Below are 23,792 nucleotides of genomic sequence, written 5' to 3' on the forward strand. Positions count from 1 at the left end.
AAAATCGGAATCAGGATCAGAATTACTCCTTAACCCCCAAGGGGTTCCAGCATCAACTCCAACTCAAACGATAAGAGATAAAAAATACAAACATCAACATTAAAAATATATAAAAATCGTATTTCTAATACCTAAAAAATGTAAAAGTATGTACCAGTATATCGTCACCCTCTTAAAATAATCACCTAAGTCATTTAGTTACAAAAATGTTTTTTTGCCTAAATCATGTCATGATGCTGACCACTTCTGGCAAAATTGCCTACATCCTCAGTTAAACAGTGTGCCGTTCTACCCCTTTAGTAGAAATTGCCCATGTCAAGAGTGTGTCAAATTGTTCCGTTTTTTTCGTATCCTGAAAAATCTGAAAAAATGACATAGGCGATTATTTTAAGAGGGTGACGATATGTAAAAGTATTGCATAAGTAAATATATAGTTTTGGGTTACAGCACAATAATATAGTGTTTCACGTATCTTAATTTAACATTTGCTGTTCCTGTTTTTTGAAAGCAGCCCCTAACAATGAATTCTCCCGAGGATTATTTCAGGAATATTTGAAGCCGGGTCATATTTTTCAGTTTTATACCAGTGAAAACCCGGGATTGAGCTCCTCATCAGTGAACTTTTCATCACTCGGTTTCATCACGTTGCATTTAACCGTGCAATAACACAGTAATAGCGGAGTAAAAGCGTCTCGTTCACCCATGTCGTTGTTATAACTGTATATTTAGCAGATAATAAAAGTGGGGGTTGAAAGTCAGTTTATTGTTTGATTGTAATTAAATTGGAGGAGGAGGGCGTGGACTCCGGGCCCCGCCTCGGGCCGCAGTTTAAAGGCCCCCGGCTGAGATTTTGGGGGCCACTTCGAACTCCCGTTTGCAAAACTCGGACTTTCCATCATGAAGCTTGTGCACGACTCAGAGGACGCGAAGGCGCAGAGAAAGGTAACTGCAGAAAATTTCCTCCCGTGGAAAAGGAAAATAAAAAGCACGGGACACGAACTCAAATGTTGCCTTCCTGCTTTTAGATCCTCAAACCTCAGGTGGAGAAGCGCCGCAGAGAGAGGATCAACCGCAGCCTGGAGAACCTGAAGGAGCTGCTGCTCCAACAGAAGGTAAAAGTCACGCCACTCCACCTGTTCGGTGCTGCGTGGATTCGAGGGCTGGTCCCGAGACGCGTGGGTAACTTCTATGCGTGCATGTTCGTCGTTGTCTCGTCAGGAGGAAACTCAACGCAGAGTGGAGAAAGCGGAGATCCTGGAACACACGGTGTGTTTTCTTCGGAGCAACGCCGGCGGTTCCTTCCAGGACGGCTTCTCCAGCTGCGTGCGGAGAGCCGCCCTCTTCCTGGGTCCGCTGGGGAAGGACCTGCGTCTCGGAGCGGCTCCGGGGGAGAATTTCACCCCCCGATTCGCGCGTCCCGATCCCGAGGGAGTCCAGAGAACCGACGCCCTCAGGAGAAGCTCCGGGACGCTCCTCCGGATGCTGGTCCTCCGGTCCAGACACGGAGCGCAGGGGCCCCGCTGCTCATCGACGTCCCCGCTGCAGACCCACGGAGGAGCGACGACGGCGGAGGGAAAACAAAGTCCCGACCAGAATTTGTGGAGGCCTTGGCCCTGATCGATAACCGATCGATGACTTTGAATGAACTTCTTATCAATATTCACAGGGCGGCGCTCGCTGCTCACACGACTCTCGGTGCAATATACTGCGATACTCGGTGTACTTGTAGATACTCTGTAAATGTATTATAACCTTCCATGCTGCTACCTTAACTTATTTTTTTTTTTACTTTTCACATGTAAATAAAGACAAATACCGCAGATTTCCCCGCGCGTTGTTCTCTTTGTCATGGGCACGCGCCCTTTGTGCGGGATTGCGTGCGTCGGGTCACGCCTGAGGATAAAAAACAACACCAAGGACCCCCCGCCTCACACCAGCGAGATGCTAAAATATATCTTATCGAAACAAGATTTGTAGATTTCTACCTAAAAACGATTTTTGGATACGAGCAGGTGAGGAATGACGTGTACGCGCAGGGATCCGAGTCTCATCATTGCGGCACTGACATCCAGTCAAATTATGAAAATAGATGGAAAATGATCTTATTAGCCGGGTGGTGATTTTGTGTGTGTGTGTGTGTGTGTGTGTGTGTGTGTGTGTGTGTGTGTGTGTGTGTGTGTGTGTACAGAAGAAACCCAAGTTCTGCTTGCATTCCTCTTTTTCATAAATTTGGCTAAATACAGGGAAATACAGTTTTTGGTGTCAGTTCATATGTTTTTTAAACACGGGATTAATGTGAATTAACTGTTTAGATTCCACTGCTGGAATAAAGACATCCTTTGTCCTCTTTGGCTGGAAATAAATGTTTCACTACTTGGTCCTTACGGACAATAAGTGGATGAAGGGGTCTCTATCAAAACTGATGAAGAGGATTATAATGAAAACTCGCGATCTGGGAATATATATTTATACGTTTACATATTTTTTCTGTATAAGAGTGTCAAAACGCAACACAAAAACAACAAACCCGTAATTAAAATAATAATAACAATAATAATAGCAGCAACAACAATGGCAAACACATGTATTGTGCGTTCTTCGTACGATATTATATTATATGATATTATATTATATTAAGGTGATGACGACGCGACGGAACTTCTGGTAATATGGCATTTGTGACACCTGCGCGTGGGACCGTGGGAAGCCTTCCCACCCCACTCCCACTCCAGGCGCCGCCACATCTGAGATTTAGCAGGTAGTAAAGCAGTAAAATGTGGCGTCGTTTCCCGCTTTCCCACGAGAAAGTGCCGGAGGACAGTCCTCCCCCTCATTTCTTCTTCTTCTTCTTCTTCTTCTTCTTCTTCTTCGTCTTCTTCTTCTTTTCTCTTCCTCCTCCTCACCGGAAGTATCCTCCTGTTCCAGGAAGTCACGCTGGAAAGAACGTCTCAGGTCGGAAGAACAATATTTTTTAATCCCACCCTTTTCTTTAAGACTGTAAATATTCAGAAAAACTGTGTGTGTGTGTGTGTGTGTGTGTGTGTGTGCGTATGTGTGTGTGTGATAAGTGTTAGCAGGGGGTTGCGAGATTTCCGGAAGAGCCCTCTGATCTCTGGCACGTGCGGACTGTTTTCCTGCACGCGCCACTTTTTGGGCGTGAAACTTGGCACGTGAATGGCACGCATTTTCAATAGCTAAAGAAGCCAAAACGACAAAAAAAGGAAAATGTCAGTTTTTCAATTGTCAGAACAATTAATTTACTGAAACAGAGGGACACACTATGTCACACGATATTAGTTTCAAGCTCAGATGAAAAAGTAATTGTGTTTACGTGTGTTTACGCTAGATAGCCTTCACCATTCACACACACACGCACGCACGCACGCACGCACGCACGCACGCACGCACGCACACACACACACACACACACACACACACACACACACACACACACACACACACACACACACACACACACACACACTCTGACAACGATGGCGGTCGAACTGTAATGCAAGGTGCCAACCAGACCATCTGGAGCAACTTCCAAGGAATCTGGTATTGGAATCACCACCTTCTAATTGGAGGGAAAAGACTGTGTCACAGCTGCCGTGTGTGTGTGTGTGTGTGTGTGTGTGTGTGTGTGTGTGTGTGTGTGTGTGTGTGTGTGTGTGTAAATAAATAATTGAAAATATCTAAAAAACGAACCTTTTACTAGCACTGACATATTTAAGCAAGGGTTTCTTCTTGAGTGGTCTTATGAGGTATTTTATTCTATTGGCCATTGAGCTGTGCCGTGTAACGATAAATGACCCACCTTCAAAACAAACCGTGATAATTTAGAAAATTAGAGGGATTCATAGGACTCGAGAGTGTTGTTAGCTTTTATTTTATTTTTTACTTCTCCTGAAGTCCTGCCCAGTCGTCCATTGATTTAACAGGAGTCGGACAAATATCAGACTGCAAGGATCCAAAAACTTGGAGCCTCCAAGCTCCTGCTTTTGAGCAGTCACTATTAAAAAGTACGTCTCGTGCCAAAGAAAAATAAAACATTTATTTTTGACATTTTCTGCATGTTGTTAAAATTGCACCATAGGAATTTGATGGAAATACCAAAATAATCCATTCCCTTCGTAAAAAAGAATAAAATAATGATTGTTGGATGTCAGAAAGTGTAGATTCACCACATGGGAAATGCACAATAGCTGGGGTGTACTCTAATGAAGATAAAATTAAAGTCCACTGACAAAGGAACCGCTCTTCCACATATTGTGAAATCTTGGAGGAAAAGCAATATATATGTATGTATATATATATATATATATATGACGTGATGAAGAAAAAAAAAAGCAACAACACCCTCAGTTCTTCACAAATAGTACATCACAGATGGAAAGAGCAAAGGAACAGCTCAACTCACTGGAATTAAGAAGGAGCTTCTACTTTGGACAAGCCCTTTGCTAATCTTCTGTATCTGCAAAGATTTAAGAGTTCAAAGTTGGAAAGCCGAATAAAGAAGAAGAGCTGGTGAAGGAAATAAATCCAATATTGGAATTCTCAATTAATCTGGGTGGATTTGTGGCTGGAGGGTTGATCAGTGAGGGTGAAACCAGGTTCAACCAAAGCCCTCACCTTAGGCCCAATTCTCTCATGCAGTGGGAGAAATGTGAGAAAAACTCTGCTTTGACATTTAGATATTTCGGAAATCAGTTCAAGATTCACATTCACTTTGAAACAGGGCTTATTGTAAGAGGTTATATGATAGCTTCTCTGGTCGGGATGGAAAGGAAGCGGAAGATGAATCACTCTTCTCTTTACAAGGCTGTCTGCGTGGAGTCGCCGGTCTTGTTTGACCTTTCACCTCTGTGTTTCTGCTCCGTGTTGGCAAAACTCGCCGCCGCTTGTTCCGGGTGGCACGGAATGTCGCCGCTGCTTACAGTCGGCTGGCGATGCAACATAGCGGCGGCATCCGGGGTCTGCGGTACCAGCACCCGCTCTATCTGTTCACTGGCTGTTCTTTCCGTCACAATGATATAATTGGGGTCTGGCTGGTGAGCGCTGGAGCGGCGCTGCAAAGCATTCTGCGTGCAGGAGAAGGAACGCTGGCGTGGAGCAGGCTGCGGTGACAGGAAGTGAGGAGTTACCGCCCTGGGAACTTCCTGGTGTCTCTCTCGATCCTCGTCCTCAGAAGTTACTTCCTGCAATGTGCTGATCGGCCGAGGGGAACGGCCCATGACTCGGGGAGGGACCAGTGCTGTCGCTGACTTGTTGAGCTGCGGTTGCCAGTTCTGGGGTGCGGGGTACTGTACTCTGCCCATCGACCAGTCACTGCCAAGACATCGGTCGAAGACAGTGTTATCATACTGGAACAAAGATGGATGCAAAACCTGCTGGAGGACTCACTGAACCCCCTGGTGGACACATCCAGAAAAGGACTTTTACGAAATGCAATACAACTTACTGTTTATGAAGGTTGAAGAGAGCATTATTTAAAGAGACGTAAAAATAAAACCTTAAGACATCGTGAGAAAAGACCCCAAAATACTTTCTTATTTAATCATGATTTCCAACATGCACATTCATGTCCTGAAACTGTCCAATTTGCTCCCATTATGATCTTAATGTGAAATAAATTATACCAAATTAGATTGATAAGCATGTGATTTTATGCACATAATGGAGGGATTAAATTGCAGAAAAACATTTGGCCCACATCACTGATATAGTGCTCCTTGGATGGCCGAGCAGAAGAAGAAAAATAATGTAACATCATAAATGAGCCTTGCATGATGACTGGAGATGTTCAAGTTTTCCCTTCCTTCCCGTAAGACGTTCTGAGGCCTCACCTCTGTTGTGGCGGTGACATATCCCGATGCCCGATGATCCCGGAGAAGGAGGCACTTCTTCCGGGGATGCCTTGCGATCCGACCCACGGGGAGTACATGAGGGCACGCTCCTCCCACAGCATCTCATTGGACGGGTCCACAGGAACAGGCCCCCTCTGGATTTGGTGAGCAAGCAATAGCTCCAGGACCTGGTGATGGATCCCTTCCCGGGCCACGTCGATCGGACGACGGCCTCTGCGGTCTTGCAGGTCGAGGTTGGCGCCGTGGAGGAGAAGCAGCCTGGCGGTATCGTAGCAACCAAAGAGGGCAGAGAGGAACAGGGGAGTCTCACCCTGGTGGAGAATATATAGAGAAATATGCTGTGATTTTTTTTTTTTAATTGGTCAGACATGTTGTTCACTTCTTCATCCTCAATGAAAATATTTAAATCCTGAAAATGATCTCTTTTTCATGTTTCATGTTTCACAACCCACGAGTGAAAAAGATCCCACACAAAATATCAGAGCCGAACTAAGCGATTCAAAATGTTTAAAGATTGTACAACTTACTTTTGTATGTGTGGTTGTGCATGAAACTGTCAGTGGTGTTACCACGACTACCAGAGCCTACCTTGTTGTCTTGCAGGTCCACGGCCGCCCCGTAGCGAATGAGAGTCCTTGTTAGGGAGAGGTGGTTAACTGAGCATGCCCAGTGCAGGGCTGATCTTCCTGAGAGAGACAGTGTGTGTTTGGAGTGGAGGGGAGGTGAGAAGGGGAAGAAGGGAGGGGAGTAAGTCAGCCAATGAACAACCATTACACATCAAGCCCAGATGGTGGAGGGAGGGAGAATGGAGATGAACTGCTTCAGCCAGAGTGAGACAGACAGAAATAAGATAACAGGAAGGACAGAGGTCCAACGGACAGCAAATGCAAAGAAAAGGATGGGAAACAAAGTTAATGCTTATCGACGCGTTTAAACACTAGTGCACATTAACTTTGTTCTGAATCAGAGGAGGGCAACAGGGGGGCTGGAGGTGGAGAAGGAGGAGGAGGGAGGCCATGGGCGGAACAAGATAGGATGGGGGAGAGGGACACAAAAAGAGGATGTGAGAAAGACGGGGTAAGTCACAGCAGTCACTCGACCCCTCAGTGAACTGATATCAGAATGAATGGTTTGCTCTGATGTGACCTTTGACCCCTTCCTGCACTGTATCTGAATATCTCCTGTGAAAATATTTCACTCCTGGACTCCAGAGGCAACAATCACGCCATTGGCCAAAAATTTGTACTGCTAGCTTCTTCTTTCGTGACTACTTCCCTTATGTAAGCAGTTATACAATGAGGTATCTCACGTTTGATTTTTATGGGTGCTTTTTTTTTTGTGAGAAATTACTAATGATTTAGATGCCTATGGTATGCTGCAGAGAATCCACTGAGTTGTGCAGTGGTGCCTTGTTAAGCATTTCAAACATTCATTATTTTTCTATTTTACTGAAATGCATGAAAAAAAACTGCCTGCGGCTTCAGACACAGCTTAGCATGTTAGCAGCGAATGTTTGTTTTTTTTTCCCTTCCGCTGAGAAAACACCCTCTGCACTTTGTCTCCACTTCTACATGAAGGAACTTTTTAGAGCCGTGGGAAGGATTAGGATCCATGCGGCATTTCAGAAGCGCAACCACCGAGATTATTTTCTCGAAGAATTCATGCTTCAGGGTGTTTTGAAGCGGTCAGGATTGTGACAGGGAACCGTTACCGGTGTGATCAGTGTTGTTGACTTGCACTCCCGCTCTCAGCAGCTCCAGGACCACTCTGTCCAGCCCGCTACGCACAGCGCGGATCAGGACCACCGATCCATCTGGCCCGCACCACTCTGCCGACTGCCAATGCACACGAGCCGTGATGCAGATGTGAACACGCACGCTCACCATACAGAACAGTTTCCACCATGTCCACAGACGATGTGGGCCTTAGTGAGCTAGGTCAAACTAAAACTGCAAATATCTCATCTTGGATTGGAAGACACGACCGACCTGCTGTGGCGGGCTCAGCAAAGGAGGAGGCATGGCGTTCCTCTCCCATCCTCTCGGTGGAGCTGATGGGAAACAAAAGTGGTATCAGGTAACGATTTTGATGTTTGAGTGATAATAAATCCTTGCTGCACTGCACAAAGGTACTTTGTGAACATTTTAGGAATGCACCCTACATTGGACAGGCCTGTGGGACTGTGAGCCCCCAGGCCGGTAGTGTTTCTGCTCCGGGCTCCTGTGGTCACAGATGGTGGCGTCCTCCTGCCGTGTGCTGCATCTCGCATTTACATCCTCCATGGAACTCTGGGTGAAATCTGTGTCACTTCCAATATCCTGGTCCCTTTTCATAGGCCTGAAACCCAAGGTTTGTAAACCCTTGTCAAGATGAACGGTCTCATATCGGAAAAAAAACTAAATTCCTCTTAAGTCTGAAGTGATTGACTCATCACAGTGCATACTTTTGGAGTGTTTCAGATGGATCTTATATTTCTTGTTTAGTTTATATACATGCAAGACCACCATGATGGTTGTCCAAATCAAGTCTTCTATAACACAATTATTAAGGATCTAGTTTAGCGGTATTGCTCATAAGTTTTGGAAAAAAATCTTTCGATTATTGGGTGTGATATATTGCTGAGCGGAGTTTCCCATATGTCTACCCATGTTTACGTTTGATGTTATTTCTCTGTTATGCTTATAACAGCGGCATCTCTCACCTCATCCTCATGGCGTCCTCCCCCAAGGGCTCCCTCCTCCTCTTCTTCTCAGCCTCCTTGGCCTTTTTTTTCTTCCTCAAGCTGATCTTCTCCTTCTCCCTGCTGCTCCTGACCCGTTGCTCTTGTGGGACGGCGTGACGCGTCCACGCCGTCGCCTTGCCGTCGTTATCAGTGGCCATCGATCTGTGCCTCCCCCTGTTGCCGCCGGCCTCGGCCCGCTGCTGCCTCACCCGCTTCACCACCAGGAACACCACCAGCAGCAGCGCCAGCAGCAGGCCGACCGCAATAGCAACCACAGCCCACAGCCACATTGGGGTGGGCTCTGAAAAGAATGTTAAACTCATTACTAAATGGCACTGCATAGACAGAAAACATAGAAACAACAGAACATGAACATCAGCCATTGACAGGATCATCTTCAGGCACTAACATATGAATGGGTGACTGTCAGCCAATAAAATCAGCTGACGGATGGATCACAGCAGCTCTGCAGTGAGCTGTCATTGGTAGTTTACTTTAATTGTATCAAATGGGATGGACATTTTTTGTTAACCTAACTAAAAGTATTCTCCTTCGCAACTTGGCTGCAGTCTAAAGCTCAAAGTCTGGGCATGCAGGAGACGCCGCTACCTTTGACTTCTATTTTCACCGGTTCTTCCTCTCTGCTTCCCAGCTCGTCCTGGACGCCACGAACGCCGATGACAGCCTTCAGCTCCGGCAGGGTGGGAAACAAGCTCGGGCTCTGCTGCATCACGGCGCGGAGGAAACTGGCTGCCTCAGTGGCACAAGGGAAACAGGTGGAGGGCAGACGGGAGCACGGCCTGTTGTCCACTTGGAGGAAGACGAGAGAGCTGGTAACAAAAACAAAAGGGCAGGGGGAACATAGCAGACACAGCGGTAACATTTAAAAGTGTTACATACAACATAAAAGTGGTAACTTTTACAAAGGAAATGCAAACATGAGCTTATTTGCAACAGAATAGCAACATCACCATATTTGGAAAATTAGCCATTATGGGACTACATAATTTATGCACAACAGATTGTCATCAAAATATAGGGGTTCATATACTTTTTACATTCTATAAATATATATATGCACATACATACACACACACACACACACACACATATATATATATATATATATAATGCACAAAAGAACTGACGCAACCTCTACTCATCTCTCTTACAACCAGATGTAAATTCAGTGTCCATCCAGTTGATTCACAAATTCAACTAAAACTAAAGAGAAACAATGTTCACAGGGCCCTTTTGTCATTATCTCTCATCCAATAAATTCGAGGGATGTCGTCGCTTCTTCATCGCTTTTGATGTATTTAATGTTTCTGCCTACTAGAGTTTTTACCATATTCTCCTTTTACCGATACTGGATGCATGACTGAGCCTGACTCAGTCACTGAATGACTCAACACCTGTTTCCGTTCAGTCGCTTTAATGGAGCAAATTTCAAAATGTGTATTTCCTCCGATGCTTTGACTTTGAATGGTGCGAACAAAGTGTATTTGTTAAATCATTATTTCTGGTTAGTTCTAAGATTCATATGGGCATTGAAGGAGAGCCTCAGGGCTCTGCTATTAGCCCAATTTGATTCCCTCTCCAGATTAATGTTATTTGGTTACTATGGATACAGTTCTGTTTAGTTGTCTATCCTTTCTCCCACACTGACCTTGTAAAGCACAAACTAACTGGAAAAATTCTGCATTACAAAGTATTTATATAGGCCAACTTCTAGAGTTTTTTTAAAATCTTGGCTTATGTCATGTAGGTGATTTGAGTTGTTTTGTCTCTCACCCATTAGCGTCCCCCGCCGACTTCTTGGCCAGCTGCTCTTTGACCTCTTTGACTTCCATGTTGAATAACTTTGCGGTGGTGGCGAGGGGGGCGGAACCCCTGACTTTGAGCGGTGTTTGGAGGAGGACGCTAAGCGCCCACAGCAGGGAGCTGTTGGTGAAGGTGCCGTCGTGTTGTGGGATGCTGGTGTGCAGGAGAAGAGTCCCTCTCGCCCACAGAGAGCTCTGCTCCTTGAAGCAGTCGCCGCCATCCCACCCACAGGCGGCGCTGTCGCAGCCCCGATCGCACAAGGAGTTGGCGTAGTGGTTGCGGCAGTATGGAATGTGGCCTGGACTGAGCACCAAAGAAGCACGGACAGAGTAAGTATACTAATGTGTACAAAAAGCAGCTTAATTGCAGGATTTAAAGTAATGTTTCAATTTAAATCTCGCTGTTATTCTGTCATCCCTGTGCGATGTGAGACAGAACAGTATTTCCCTTGGATCTGCATGCAAAATATCAATCAAGTAGCACAATAGAAACTGAGCAGAGTGTAAATTATGAGTAATCATTTATTTAAACAATTTTCAAATAAACCCTCCAAAAGAGGATATCTTAATTTATTTTATGTCCAGTGACGTTCAAACGTTAACACTACCATTTTAAGCTTCGCAACAGATTGTAGCTCCGAGCTAGTACGTGTCTGTATTTCTTTGGTGTGCTTATACAGACCAGGTAGTTGTGATTATCAAATATCCGGCAATTTCAAATCCAGAACTGGTGATTTCAACGGTCTTACTTGCAGGGGTTCCGGTCTGTCAGACAGTCGTAGCCGTCTCTGAGACACTTGGGCTCCATGCATTCCCTGTCACATGATCCGTCACCGAACTTGCCCTTGCACTTCCTGGTGACTGGGCATTGACCCCATGGATCACTGGATGCAGCTGCACAGATACGGCGGCGGGTGTTTGACATGATTAACTCGCTCATCGAACCAGCAACCCCTAACGGGAAGGTGGGCCGTGCTAAAAACTATTTTGGCACAGGTTAAAGGTCACCAATCACGTACAGTTTACTTTAATTTGGATTCACTCCAGGAGCTTTAGCGTTATCTCTTCAGCTTTAACAATACGTTACTGAAAGGTCTTATAATTTTGCAGCAGCTTTATCTGAGGCTTTAGAAAAAGAACTGACAATGTGTAAAGACATGGCTCTTTAACCTACCAGACTAACTGTTTTTACAGTTTTATCACAGGGCCAAAATCCCTCACATAAATAAAAGCCCTCATTGTTTCAGAACATTAATAACTATTCATAACAATGCGGGCCGGGCCGTGGAAGGTGGTTCCCGGTACAAGTGGTTAAAGGGAGCAGGAAATGGGCCTGACATAAACAGGAAGTTGCCGGGAGAAGCGAATAGCAACAGGAAATGGAGTGGGCCGAGCTTGATAAAGGTCAAGGGTTGTTGTCCCGGCAACGAGGAATGTGATGGAGTCTGACAATGGGTTCTGGCAGGTGTGCGCGGGACAATGAAATCAAAATGAAAATAAAGGAGGGGACGACAGAGATAAAATTAGCGATATTAAAGTTCCCCTCTAGCCAATAAGTCTGCTTTTCCTCTCGTTGCTGCGGCAAAACGTTCCACTTTCACCGCAAAGCCTCATGGTTGGACTCCGGGAGCTGGTTTTCAGATCGCTTTCCTCTTGAGTCCATGGAAGTCTCGTTTTTAAGAGGCGAGGCTTTAAGAGGTCAACGTCTGTGATGTCACAGATTTTATAAAAAGCATTTGGATGAATAAAATAGGAGGACGACATGGGAACCCAAAAAGAGGACACACCTGAGCGTAAAGATATTTATGTAATTATATTTCAGAAGTTGAAACTGGGTAAAAGGAGCAGGTTGGGTTTTTTTTTTTTAAAGAAAGAGTTCTTCAGGACAATTTGATAATGAAATTCACAACGGTTTCGAGTCCCAACAGGAATCAAAGGCTTGTGACCACCATAAGATACTTCAGCAATTTTTTGCATATCTGAAGGCCAAATATTGAAACATTTCAGTCATCCAATTTTTAAAATCACATTTCGACTGACTATTCATTGAATTATTACTCATTTCATTTTTTTTTCTATTTACGGTATTTTTTTTTCTTGCTTGTCCTCAGGTCAATTTACCGGCTATGTCATACAGTTGCAAAAACAATCATTTGAATTACCAGAATAAAATGATTCTTATTTTTAACTGACATATCTTGTTTTTAACCATAATAGGATATTCATTATTATCATTCTGACTAAATTATGAAAACATTCTCGTACCGGTGAGGGAACCTCGGACTGAGACTAGTTGTGCAGGCACCATTTGGCTTTTTTTTAATGTTTGTTTTAAGCGATCAGTAAATAGATAGCTTCCTGGTGCAGGAGCAATAATAAAAACAAGCTATTTAAATAAATAGAATAAATTGAACTTTTTATCATTTGACAAATTAAGTATTTTCCTACAATGGCTACTCAGTGGTAAACAGCTCCACAGGTTAACTAAGGGTGTAATCACTCATAGCAGGCAGGTTAGTGAACAGATGCCGTGTTCTGTTTGGGAGCAGGTTCATGTGTTTGAAAACACCGACGCGCGATGGCGACTCACCTCGACATGTCCAGATCATTCCCATTAAAACAAGTTTCCCCAGGCTCGACATCCTCCCGGCCTGTTCTCACGGCGACAGGCAGTCGGATATTCCACGCGGCCTCCCGTACGCCGGACGCGGCTGTGAATCTGTGCCTCGGCAACGAAGCTGCAGTCCCGCCGCCCGCAGTCCACGGTGTGGGAGAAGTCGTCCAACTCCATCACCACCGCCACCTTCCAGTCCCACCTCCCGGCCCACTTTGTTCACAAGCTCCTTTTTTTTTTTTTTCAGAGGCCCCTGCGGATATCCGGACAACTTCCTGCCACTGTGTGGAGAAGAATAGGAGAGCTATGAACAGTGGTCATAGCTCTCACTGTGTCCCAACTTTTCTTTTTTTTTCCTTTTTTGAAAAAGAGCTCAGTGTGGGGTTTGTGTGCTGTCGCAGGAGCCGTTAGTCCAATGGGGGTTGGAAGGACGGCATGGTTTGAATCTGGGCCTAGCTGTCCAGTTCTTATTTATCTATCTATCTATCTATCTATCTATCTATCTATCTATCTATCTATCTATCTATCTATCTATCTATCTATCTATCTATCTATCTATCTATCTATCTATCTATCTATCTATCTATCTATCTATCTATCTATCTATCTATCTATCTATCTATCTATCTATCTATCTATCTATCTATCTATCTATCTATCTGTCTATCTGTCTGTCTGTCTGTCTGTCTGTCTGTCTATCCGTCTGTCTGTCTATTTATCTATCCCGCATGGGTTTTTCATGAAAAACGAATAAGAAATGTTTTAGAAAGCTTCTCTGTGCCTTTAAACCACATGTTGAAAAAGTCACAAATTGATTGGTAGATAATGGTAGATTATTAAAAAAAGGATTAGTTTTTGATGAAGGTTGCTGTATATTACTTAAATAAATCAAAAACCCACGGTTGACTCTGCTGCTCTTATATTCATTTTATTTCAAAATGTGTTTTTTTTTTTGGTTGAATATGAAGTGCATTACGAATAGACTTACTTATTTACTCTAACTACTGATCCACCTAAGGTAAATACATGTCTCTTTAGATGCATTTTAGATAAGCACACATGGACAAGTGAACATAAAAAAATTGTATTGATCGGGGATCGATCATCTAACTATTCAGCAATCAATTTTTGCACGTCGCCCTGAAATCTGTCAGTTTCATCTTTTTGCCACACGGTGCCGCTGGTGTGCGGATTCTCTGCATCAACATGAAGAAGAAACAGTTTCGTTTTGACTCCCGGTGAAAATTCTGTGTGCGAGTCGACGTCTCCTTCGCCAGCACGTGTTAAGTATTGTTTCATGGTCTTTTTGGCTACTACTAATAATTGTATGATAATATATTTATGCATAAACTGTTGATATATTGAAACTGTCGAACTAGACTCCAAGGCGTCTACTGTGAAATTTGAGCTGCTGTAATGATCGAACCGGTTTTCTTTGTTTCCTGCTGTTTTATATCAGGCTTTGCTTTTTGCGTTTCTGATAATAATGGTATTAATAATAATCATCATTTCCATTGAAGTGCTTTGCAAACTTGAAGAAACAAGAGAAACGCTCGGATCCATTTCATAGAAATCAGCTCGATAGTAGAAAGTGAAAGTGAAAGAAAACAGAAAAAACAGACATTATGAAAATAAATACTTAAGATATTTTTTTCTTTTATTATGTTTGAAAATGCTGAGTTCAAAAAATACTTTCAGACTTGTGGGCTCTTCGAGTCAGTGTCTCCTGCTCCGATTTGTAATTAATATCCAACGTTACAACGTTATTGCTGATAACACGCACACGCATACACACACACATACACACACACACACACATACACCCAAACACACACACACACACACACCAACAATAACGAAATAATAACTAAATAATTGTGCAGTGCCGTACACGTAGTCATGTTTTGATGAATTTGTCATTCATTCTGAATGCGCTTTATTTATTTTGGAAAAAAACTATCTGGACATAAATCCCAAGATTTTTATTTCCTCTCAAGTTTTGTAGTTATTTTGATTTTTAAGCAAATTATCCCCTTATTTATTTTTCTGGCTGCCTGGTAACAAAACTGAATCATTAATAGAATAAGCAAGAAAATGTCATTTGATTACAAGGAAATAAAATAAAAAGAACAGGGATACTAAACTAAACTAAAAGTGAAAGTATTCATGGGATTCACTTTTCACTCCATGATTTTGTTGTAGCAAACTGTCTGCCTCTTGGACGTGCTGATGTCCCGCCCCTGCCGTGCTTTAAACCAGTGGTCGCCAATCTTTTTATCATTGCGGACCAGTCAACGCTTGACAGGGGTGGGGTGGTACACGTAGATTGTTTATATTGCGACTATAATAATAAACGTGAATCCACTGTGTACTCGTACTCAACTTTATCCTTTTGCCCCAAAAACATAACATGAGTATAATGAAGGCTTCTTTGCCTCATTGCTGTATATTATGCAGAGCGGCTCAATCTGTGGGAATCACCTGTTACGATAAATCGACATCTTAAAGTAGAACTCCTGGTATTGTTTGTTAAACTCTGTCTTTTTCTTGGAAGTTGTACTTCTTCTGTCTCATCTCTGGACCTTTTCTCCTTCAAAAGAAACTTTCTGTCTGACGTCTGTTTTTTTACTCATTTTGCTAGCTTGTGGGTTACACTTGGCGCTCAAGATATAACCGAGCGATTCCGGTCATTTTTCAAAATATAAGGCTTTTCAAAATAAAGATTGTTCAGACTCAGATAATAAATCCAACGGAAATGATTGATTATTTCTTGGGCGGCCTGGTACCGATTGATCCAAGGACCGGTACCGGTCCGCGACCCGAGGGTTGGGGACCGCTGCTTTACATCATACAACAAAATAACCTCCACATGCTTCAGTCCACTGAGCACAAAAATCATGGTGTCTTATTTTCTGTCTGTTTGTGTCCCACAGTGAATCATAGTGTTGCCACCGCATCCTGGACCCCACATACCTGCAGCTCTTCCACATCATGCAGAAATTGTGCTACTTCTTCCCACTTGCATTCATCTGCCTGGATGCATCTGTGGTGTGGGCTGTCCGGCTGGCGCAGCTCTCACAGCTCTCGCCTCTCCTCCTATCCCACCCTTTCGCCACCCTGTGGGCAGCAGGCCTGGCCAGGGCTGTCCTCCTCCTCCTCCTGACCTTTACCTACCCAGGGAGCCCGTCATGGACGAGGAGCTTCGAGGGCCTCCAGAGTTTAGGGGTCCTCTGCTTCATCTTCCCCGTTTACATCAGTCTTCTCTCCATGATGGGCCAGTCCATCTTGGAGGAAGTGTGGGGGTGGCACTCCTGGGAAAGGGTGTGTAGATGTGTGTTGTTTGTGCACTAACAGGGTGTTAAAACTATATACTGGATCTTGTGTTCACAATGGCGACGTGAAAGTGGAACTGAATTTTTTTTACAGGCGAATGTTATACTTGTAGTGACACACGGCTGTCAATAGAAGTTTCCCATTGCTGTCAAAAAGCCTGAGCAAAGATCAGGATATGGTTTATTCCTAATTTGTTTATTTGCATTTGCGCTCATATTTCAGTATTTAATGGCCAAAACCATAAAGAAAGATTTCCTGTGATTTCCTTTTTTAAAATCTAAACACTTTGTCATCTGACAAGTTAAACCAGTCACATAGTAGTTAAACAACTTAATGTCAAACTAATTTCATGAAGAGGAGTCAATTTGTGTGTTATTCATTGCTCAGATGATTTTATATTATACTCAAATTTTTTTCTCATTTTCTCAACCTGGTGCTCAGACACTTTAATCAACAATGAAAAGTTCCTTTGGCTCATTCTGCTAGGAAGACACCCCATTATTTATTCCACTGCTTGTGTGTGTGTGTAAAGACAAACAAGCTTCTGAACACTGACATTTTTTAATCATCCAACCTTGGAAATTGGTAAAAACTGAGATAAAAAGGGAATAGGAGCTTGTCTACTGTTTTCGATCGCCAGATGGGGTATTCTTGCTTAGGTCTTCTGTCTCCCCCGGATGTGTGCAGGTGTTGCAGGGTTACCTCGTGGTCCTGGTGGCCTGGATCTATTGGAACCGCTACCTGTTCTCGCTCCTGCTCTCCTGGGGCAGCTACATCTCCTCTCTGTGCACGAAGAAGCCCCCGGAGAAGCCACAGGAGAACACCGGAGCATCTCTGATGCGACTGATGGGATTCACTCGGCCATATCTTGGCCGCCTTTTGGCGGTGCTGCTGTTCGTGTGTCTCTCTTCCTACTGTGAGTGAAACTGCGCTACCGTTTGTTCTCTAGCTGACTGAAATGGAAATACGCTGATGCCATGTTAATTCTTTGGTGGGCTCAACTTGTAGTTTTCAGATAAGATGTAAATTACTGAAAGACAAGGTTGAAGGGTCAGAAATCGTACAAAAAGGACAAGTTTTTGTATTTTAGATCCTTCCCGTCCACAAGATCACAGAAAGACAGGATGAGGTGAACTCTCTTCTTTGCACAGGGGTTAGAGCATTCATTCATTCATTCATTCATTCATACATTCATTCATTATCTATGATGCATATCCTTCAGTCAGGGTGGTTGGGTAGCGTTAGAGGCAGGGTTCAGCCTGAACTAGTTGCCAGTCGATCACAGGGTCACATTTAGCCATATACAACCATTTGCATCCTCATTCACAAATTTGGGCAATTTAGGGTCTCTAATGAACCTACTGCATGCTTTGGACGGTGGGAGACCTCACACAGAAAGCCCCCTGTCGTAATCAAGTTGAGGGACCTTCCTACTAAAGCGCTAACTGCTGTGCCACTGTGCTGCCCACGGGGATTATATATTCATCCAAAATATTAAGTTGTGTGCTTCCATATCCTAGAAGGCCAATATGGCTGTTAAGTTCTGCAAAGTAGAAAAATGCATTGACATAATCTTACCTTGGACATTGACAGTCGACCTTATCCTCATGTTTTGCTGTCCTACGAGGCGAAAATGACCATCCAGGACCAAAAGTGCTTAATCTGACCGATCCAGAATGAGGTTAAAGAGTTTTAGATCCATGTTTGGGTGCGTGACACCCAGCAGTGGACAAACTTGCAGTTTCATATGTGAAGATGTGGACGAGAGCTCAGCTTTCCTCACGGGAACCGCTGGATTTCTGTTGCGGCTGCAGGTGAGATGACCATGCCTGAGTACATGGGCCGGGTGGCTGACTGGATCACAAATGAAGAGGCACCGGATGCGTTCACACAGGCCGTCACCTTCATGACCCTGATGTCTGTTTTCAGGTAAAAGACTCCTCATGTGGTAGTTTAGGGCTGCAATACTGCATCATATATTCCTTTTTAAAGAGGTTGTTCTTTCATAATGTATTCTCGTAATTTTTTCATCTCCTTGTTATTGTTTACTCCTTTATTGTGCATTTATAGCCACCTGTTTGTATTTTTATCATTTATTGAGTACATTTTCCTTTTAATCCTCTATATTGTTTATTCAATATCAATTAGCATCAGATGTTTTCCACAGTGTCACAACCATAAGAGCACCCATTTCTGGTTTTACAGAATATATATTTTGCACAAATACATTCCTGCCAGCCTGCATGATAAATTAGATCATATGCAGTTTTCCCACACACACTCCTATGTGCATTCAGTGTGTTTTATAAGAAAGCGAATCAAAACACCTGGGAGGTTTTTAATAGCCTGGCAATCAGTCCTCTTTTCATGACAGCACAAAGTCAAACATGGAGCCGGATTCATGTGATAGTTTGCTGTAAAATGAGGACGTGGCCACAGCAATGTTGTTGGGTGTATTCACACCGCATGTGTGTGGATTTGTGTGTTCCAGTGCCTTGATGGAGTTTGTTTGCGACATGATCTACAATGTCACCATGAGCCTCATTCACACCTCAGTGCAGGCCATCATCTTCCAGTCCGTGCTGAAGCAGGAGATAGCTTTCTTTGATAGTACTGGCTCAGGTCAGTCGTTTAGAGCCTATGTGATCTTGAAAATGGAAGTGTATTTTGAATTGCGGTCAGAAACCCACTTAGACCCACACTTACTAGCCTTTGGTAATAAACCTCTGCTTTTTTTTCAGGTGAACTGGTGTCCCGCATCACCAAGGATACCAATGACATGAGCGAGGCTCTGAGTGAGAAACTCAGTCTCTTGATGTGGTACGCTGCGCGTTTGGCCTTTCTCCTTTACTTCATGTTCAGCCAGTCCTGGAAAATATCCCTGTTCTCTTGCATGGGGCTACCCATCATCTGGGTCATCCCCGAGGCCATTGGACATTTTTGCCAGGTAACGATGCGTTCCATCCATACCGTTAATAACAAACATGTTCTCACTCCCAAGGAGTCAACAGCCTGACCAAATGAGGAAGCGTCCCTTTGCGATGCATACTGACGCATTAGAACCCTTTCTTGTCAATTTTCTTGTCATTTTCCGACAAACCTGGTGCGTCATGTCTACACCAACATCTTTATGTCTGAACCTAGCCTAAATAAAAAAGGAGTTTGTATTTTCTACATATTCCTCCACTGACACTATTCCCGAAACAGACACTTCTCCGGGCTCGTCAAAAAATGACCAGAAAGGGTAGCCTAATGCGTGAGACACCGACGCTTGCTTGGGAGTGAGAACTTGGAGGGATAACACAAAAATCATTTAATAGTGAAACCCCAAAAGTTTATTGTGAAAAAATGTAAGCCTTCTGAAAAGCAGCATTGGTGGATAACTGCTTCAGATTGTTGTAAAATGCTACGACAATGAAATGAGCTACGTCTTTCCTTCGTCTGGGTCTACTTATGTAGAATATAGCGATAAAGGTCCAAGACTGCCTGGCTGAGTGCAACCAGGTGGCAACAGAGACCTTCTCCAGCATCAAGACGGTGAAGAGCTTCGGCAACGAAGACGGTGAGACGGAGCGCTACAGACGGAAGATGGAGGAGATATACGCGCTGAACAAAAGAGAAGCGTTTGCCTATGCAGTCACCACCTGTGCCAACAGTGTGAGTTGAATAACAATTTGTACCTTGACATGGTCTTTTGATTGGTTTGCTTCTGATAGGCTCATCATCCAGCCGACTCAGCTTAGCTTAGCTCAACACATGCAGACATTTCTGCTCAAATTTTTTCACGAACCACTGCATTTGTTTTGCCAGATGACTACCCTGGCGATGAAGGTGTGCATTCTGTATTTCGGGGGGACGCTGGTGACGGGCAAGGCAGTCACCAGCGGAGATCTGGTTTCTTTCGTCCTGTACGAGCTACAGTTTGCCTCTGCTGTCGAGGTGAGCCGCCGACAGAGCTGCTTAACCCGGATGAAAGATCCACTGTTATTTTAAGAAAGCTTATAAAACACTCTATGTCCGATGTCCTCAGGCTGTGATGCATTATTATCCAGATGTGAAGAAGGCCATCGGTCGCTCCGAGAAGTACTTTGAATATTTGGATCGGGTACCTCGGGTGCCTTGTGATGGCACTTTGACTCCAGAGCATTTTGATGGACGCATTGAGTTTGACAGAGTTACATTTTCATATTCCAGCGACACAGATGAAAACAGCCTTGTGCTCAAGGTATAACCCATTTATGTGATTATCTCGGCCGTCTCTTTCTTTCACATATGACGCCACTGTATTCCTCCCTTCCTTCCTCTCCCATTGCCAGAACTTGTCTCTGGAGGTCAAACCCGCCCAGATCACTGCACTGGTGGGTCACAACCGATCAGGAAAATCCACCTGTGTCAAGCTGCTCGAGAGGTTTTATCAGCCGAATAAAGGAGCGATCCTTCTGGATGGAAAGCGCCTGGAGAGCTACAAAGGCACCTTCCTACACGAGAAGGTGGGTGGTTAACAGCAGCATCTTCAACTGGCAAAGAAATAATGACGGAGAGACACGTTTTCTTCCCAAGACTGCCAAATACAGCATATTTTGATACATAATTGAATTTGAAAAAGGAAATGAAGGTTGTAGTGAAGGTCAAACTCAATGATGTGTAGATGAATATTTTAGAAACCTATTGAATTGCAATAGAGAAATAACACCCTGGACGATGCTGGTGTATTGTGCACCTGTGCCTGTCAGGCTAAAATGAAATGTACGCACCCTGAGCAGAGGCAAATGTGGTGCTTGTTGGTTGTTAGAACTACCTGCTTGCAGAATGATGTTCTGCCGCTCCTTGTCTGGACTGTTTGTGTGATACCATCCTGCTGTTTCCTTCATCTGAGAAGTATTGAGTGTCAGCTGTTACGGTCAAACAGCCATATCATACCCACGCACACACACGCGATCCCGTTTGCATCTAGATTGCCGTGGTGAGCCAGGACTGTATGCTCTTCGCCCGTTCCTTGAGAGAGAACATCAAGTACGGCTACGAGAGCGCGTCCGACGAGGAGATGGTCCGAGCTGCCCGGCTGGCGAGTGCCCACAGCTTCATCGAGGCACTGCCCAATGGCTATGACACAGGTCTGACCCATAAGCTCACTGTCTTATATTTCCCTTTTTCGATATTTGTACGCTCACAGAATGTCTGTTATGGTGCCACTCAGGCACAGTGATGCTCAATGTACAATAATTCTGATGTGCAGTGTTTTCCTCATAATACAAAATGTCCCATTTATGACTCCAGGCTTTATTGCGTGTATAAATTACTTATGTACTCACTTTTTATTACACAACACACAATAACGACAACAAACAATATACTGCACCTCGGAATCATCTGGTATTTTACTTCAAAAGGTTGTTACGTTTTAAGGGCAAGGCTGAGTGTATGTAAGCATTTTAATAAGAAGCTGCACTTAATGCTGGGGTTTTCTGGAGCCTCCTTGTTGAGATGCTGCTTTCTGTCAATGTGTGTAAGCCCAGTCTCTTTTGTTGGTGCTGTGTTTGTAGATGCTGGGGACAAAGGAGGACAGATGGCGGGAGGCCAGAAGCAGCGCATTGCCATTGCAAGAGCTTTAATAAGACGTCCAAAAATCTTGATCCTGGACAATGCCACAAGTGACCTGGACACGGAAAACGAACATCAGGTAGGACATGTTGGGACTTAAAGTTTTCTGACCACTGCTCTCGTCACTCCGCATTTAACAGCAGGTCACAATTGCGCCCCCGCAGGTCTACCAGGCCTTGCTGAACCAGCCGGATCCCTGCACGGTGCTGCTGATATCCAACAAGATGAGCGTTGTCGAAAAGGCCGATCACATCATCGTCCTTAGTGATGGGATGGTGCGGGAGCAGGGCAGCCACAATGAGCTAATGCAAAATCGTAATCTTTATGCTGAGATGGTGGAGAAGCAGAAAATGGGCTTTTACCAGCAGCAGGAAGAAGCTGATAGACTCTGAGGTGTAGATGGTGGAGCGTCTCAAGGAAGAACTCGGATGCAATGAAAAATTGCTGAATTTATTTCCCAACCTCTTTCATCAATACCCACTGTCAACTCCAGGTGTTGCTGTGGGGCAAAATGCCTCCTAGCGCCCTGATATCTGGCTGCAGAGGAGCTGGAAAGCATTCTTACTTTCCAACCCAACATTTTAATGTGTTTCACTACTGATATCCCACAGTCTTCTTCTTTTTGGCTGTTCCCATCCAGGGGTCGCCACGGCGAATACATCTAGAAACCATCTCATCTGCATCCTCCTCTTGCACATAAATATGAGTGATTAAAATCACATAAAAAAAAAAAACACTCCTATTGTTGAGCCAGAAAAACACATGAACATAGCTAATAACTCATCTGAACACAGTAGAAAGAGGTGGGGAGAAGAATTCAGATGGCAAGCATTTATTTAGCAAAAAAAGAAAAATATGAGTTAAAACTGTGTAGATACGAGGGACATGTTACGTTATTTAAATAATATTTTTGACTGTTTTTTGTCCAACCATGAAAGAAATTTTTTGACAACTCTCTGATACTTAACAACATCTATATTCATATTTTGCCACTCGTTCAAGTCACGACTGAATGTTATTTCGTAAATTTGAATGAAGTTGGATTGATGAGGTTAAGTTGCTCACATTTAATATGTAAATGCATTATGAAGGAAACAAAGAAAATCTATGCAAGCAGGTCGGAACGGCAGAAGAAAAGCATCAGGGGTAATGTTCAATAAAAGCTTTTGATAAGCACTAAGAGGTGTAGACAGCGGCAAAGATGTTGGAAGTTCTTTTTGGAAATTGAGGAGAATGGACAGGATCAGGAATGAGTCCATCAGAGGAATGGAAACATGTAAGATGTTCTGGAGATAAAGAGAGACGGAAATGGTTCAGATATGCAGAGAGAAGAGAAGATCTGGGTGGAAGGATGCTCAGCTTGGAACTGGAGGCTCTGGAGCAGACCTGGGCATCCACCACATCCGGCACATTTAGCTTCTTTATCCGGCCCGCCAAAGTATTGTCTTTGAATATTTTATCAAGTATTTTAAATCAATTTTGAATTTAGAAACCTATTTTTTCCTTTTGTTTGTATGGATGATTACATACAAAATAATGTCGGTCAGTAAATTCATTGTACATATATTGAAATAAAATGCCAAATAATTGAAATATTTCGATTTAAATTTTCATTTTGTTCACCTTGTTGGCCCGCGCTTAAAAATTAAATAGGAAATGTGTCCCGCCGGATAAAATAATTACTCTAGTGGAAGACCAGAGAGGGGATTGTTGGATGGGGGGAAAGAGAACACAAGGTTAGTTCGGTGTGAGAGAAGATAATGCAGAGAAGAGGGTTAGATGGAGGAAGGAACAAATTGCGGTGGCAACCCCTGAAGGGAGAAGAAGAAGAA

The 23,792-nt window shown here is 43.8% G+C and overlaps 3 protein-coding genes across 3 annotated transcripts; 2 read left to right on the forward strand and 1 right to left on the reverse strand.

Moving 5' to 3' along the window:
* The first annotated feature begins 263 nt into the window (after nt 1-263).
* LOC147230386 (transcription factor HES-7.1-like) lies at nt 264-1,813 on the forward strand. The gene is made up of 3 exons (XM_086154376.1): nt 264-942; nt 1,026-1,112; nt 1,219-1,813. Exons 1-3 carry the CDS (start codon nt 898-900, stop codon nt 1,615-1,617), a joined length of 531 nt encoding a protein of 176 aa, XP_086010502.1. The 5' UTR covers nt 264-897; the 3' UTR covers nt 1,618-1,813.
* A 2,053-nt stretch (nt 1,814-3,866) lies between these two features.
* Nucleotides 3,867-13,233, reverse strand: notchl (notch receptor, like). The gene is made up of 11 exons (XM_086153721.1): nt 13,003-13,233; nt 11,162-11,306; nt 10,384-10,716; nt 9,199-9,419; nt 8,569-8,890; nt 8,029-8,204; nt 7,856-7,917; nt 7,579-7,702; nt 6,456-6,553; nt 5,847-6,178; nt 3,867-5,328 (listed from the first exon to the last, which is right to left on the reverse strand). Exons 1-11 carry the CDS (start codon nt 13,052-13,054, stop codon nt 4,815-4,817), a joined length of 2,379 nt encoding a protein of 792 aa, XP_086009847.1. The 5' UTR covers nt 13,055-13,233; the 3' UTR covers nt 3,867-4,814.
* A 982-nt stretch (nt 13,234-14,215) lies between these two features.
* Nucleotides 14,216-22,814, forward strand: tap1 (transporter 1, ATP-binding cassette, sub-family B (MDR/TAP)). Its single transcript, XM_086153760.1, has 13 exons — nt 14,216-14,308; nt 15,960-16,347; nt 17,047-17,275; nt 18,174-18,288; nt 18,851-18,981; nt 19,101-19,306; nt 19,819-20,016; nt 20,170-20,298; nt 20,390-20,584; nt 20,676-20,849; nt 21,314-21,473; nt 21,903-22,039; nt 22,125-22,814. Exons 2-13 carry the CDS (start codon nt 16,018-16,020, stop codon nt 22,350-22,352), a joined length of 2,232 nt encoding a protein of 743 aa, XP_086009886.1. The 5' UTR covers nt 14,216-14,308; nt 15,960-16,017; the 3' UTR covers nt 22,353-22,814.
* The last annotated feature ends 978 nt before the right edge of the window (nt 22,815-23,792 follow it).

Source organism: Fistularia commersonii, chromosome 10, assembly GCF_037954325.1.
Source record: "Fistularia commersonii isolate RoL2024-O1a breed Wild chromosome 10, RoL_Fcom_v1.0, whole genome shotgun sequence".
Lineage (NCBI taxonomy): Eukaryota > Metazoa > Chordata > Actinopteri > Syngnathiformes > Fistulariidae > Fistularia > Fistularia commersonii.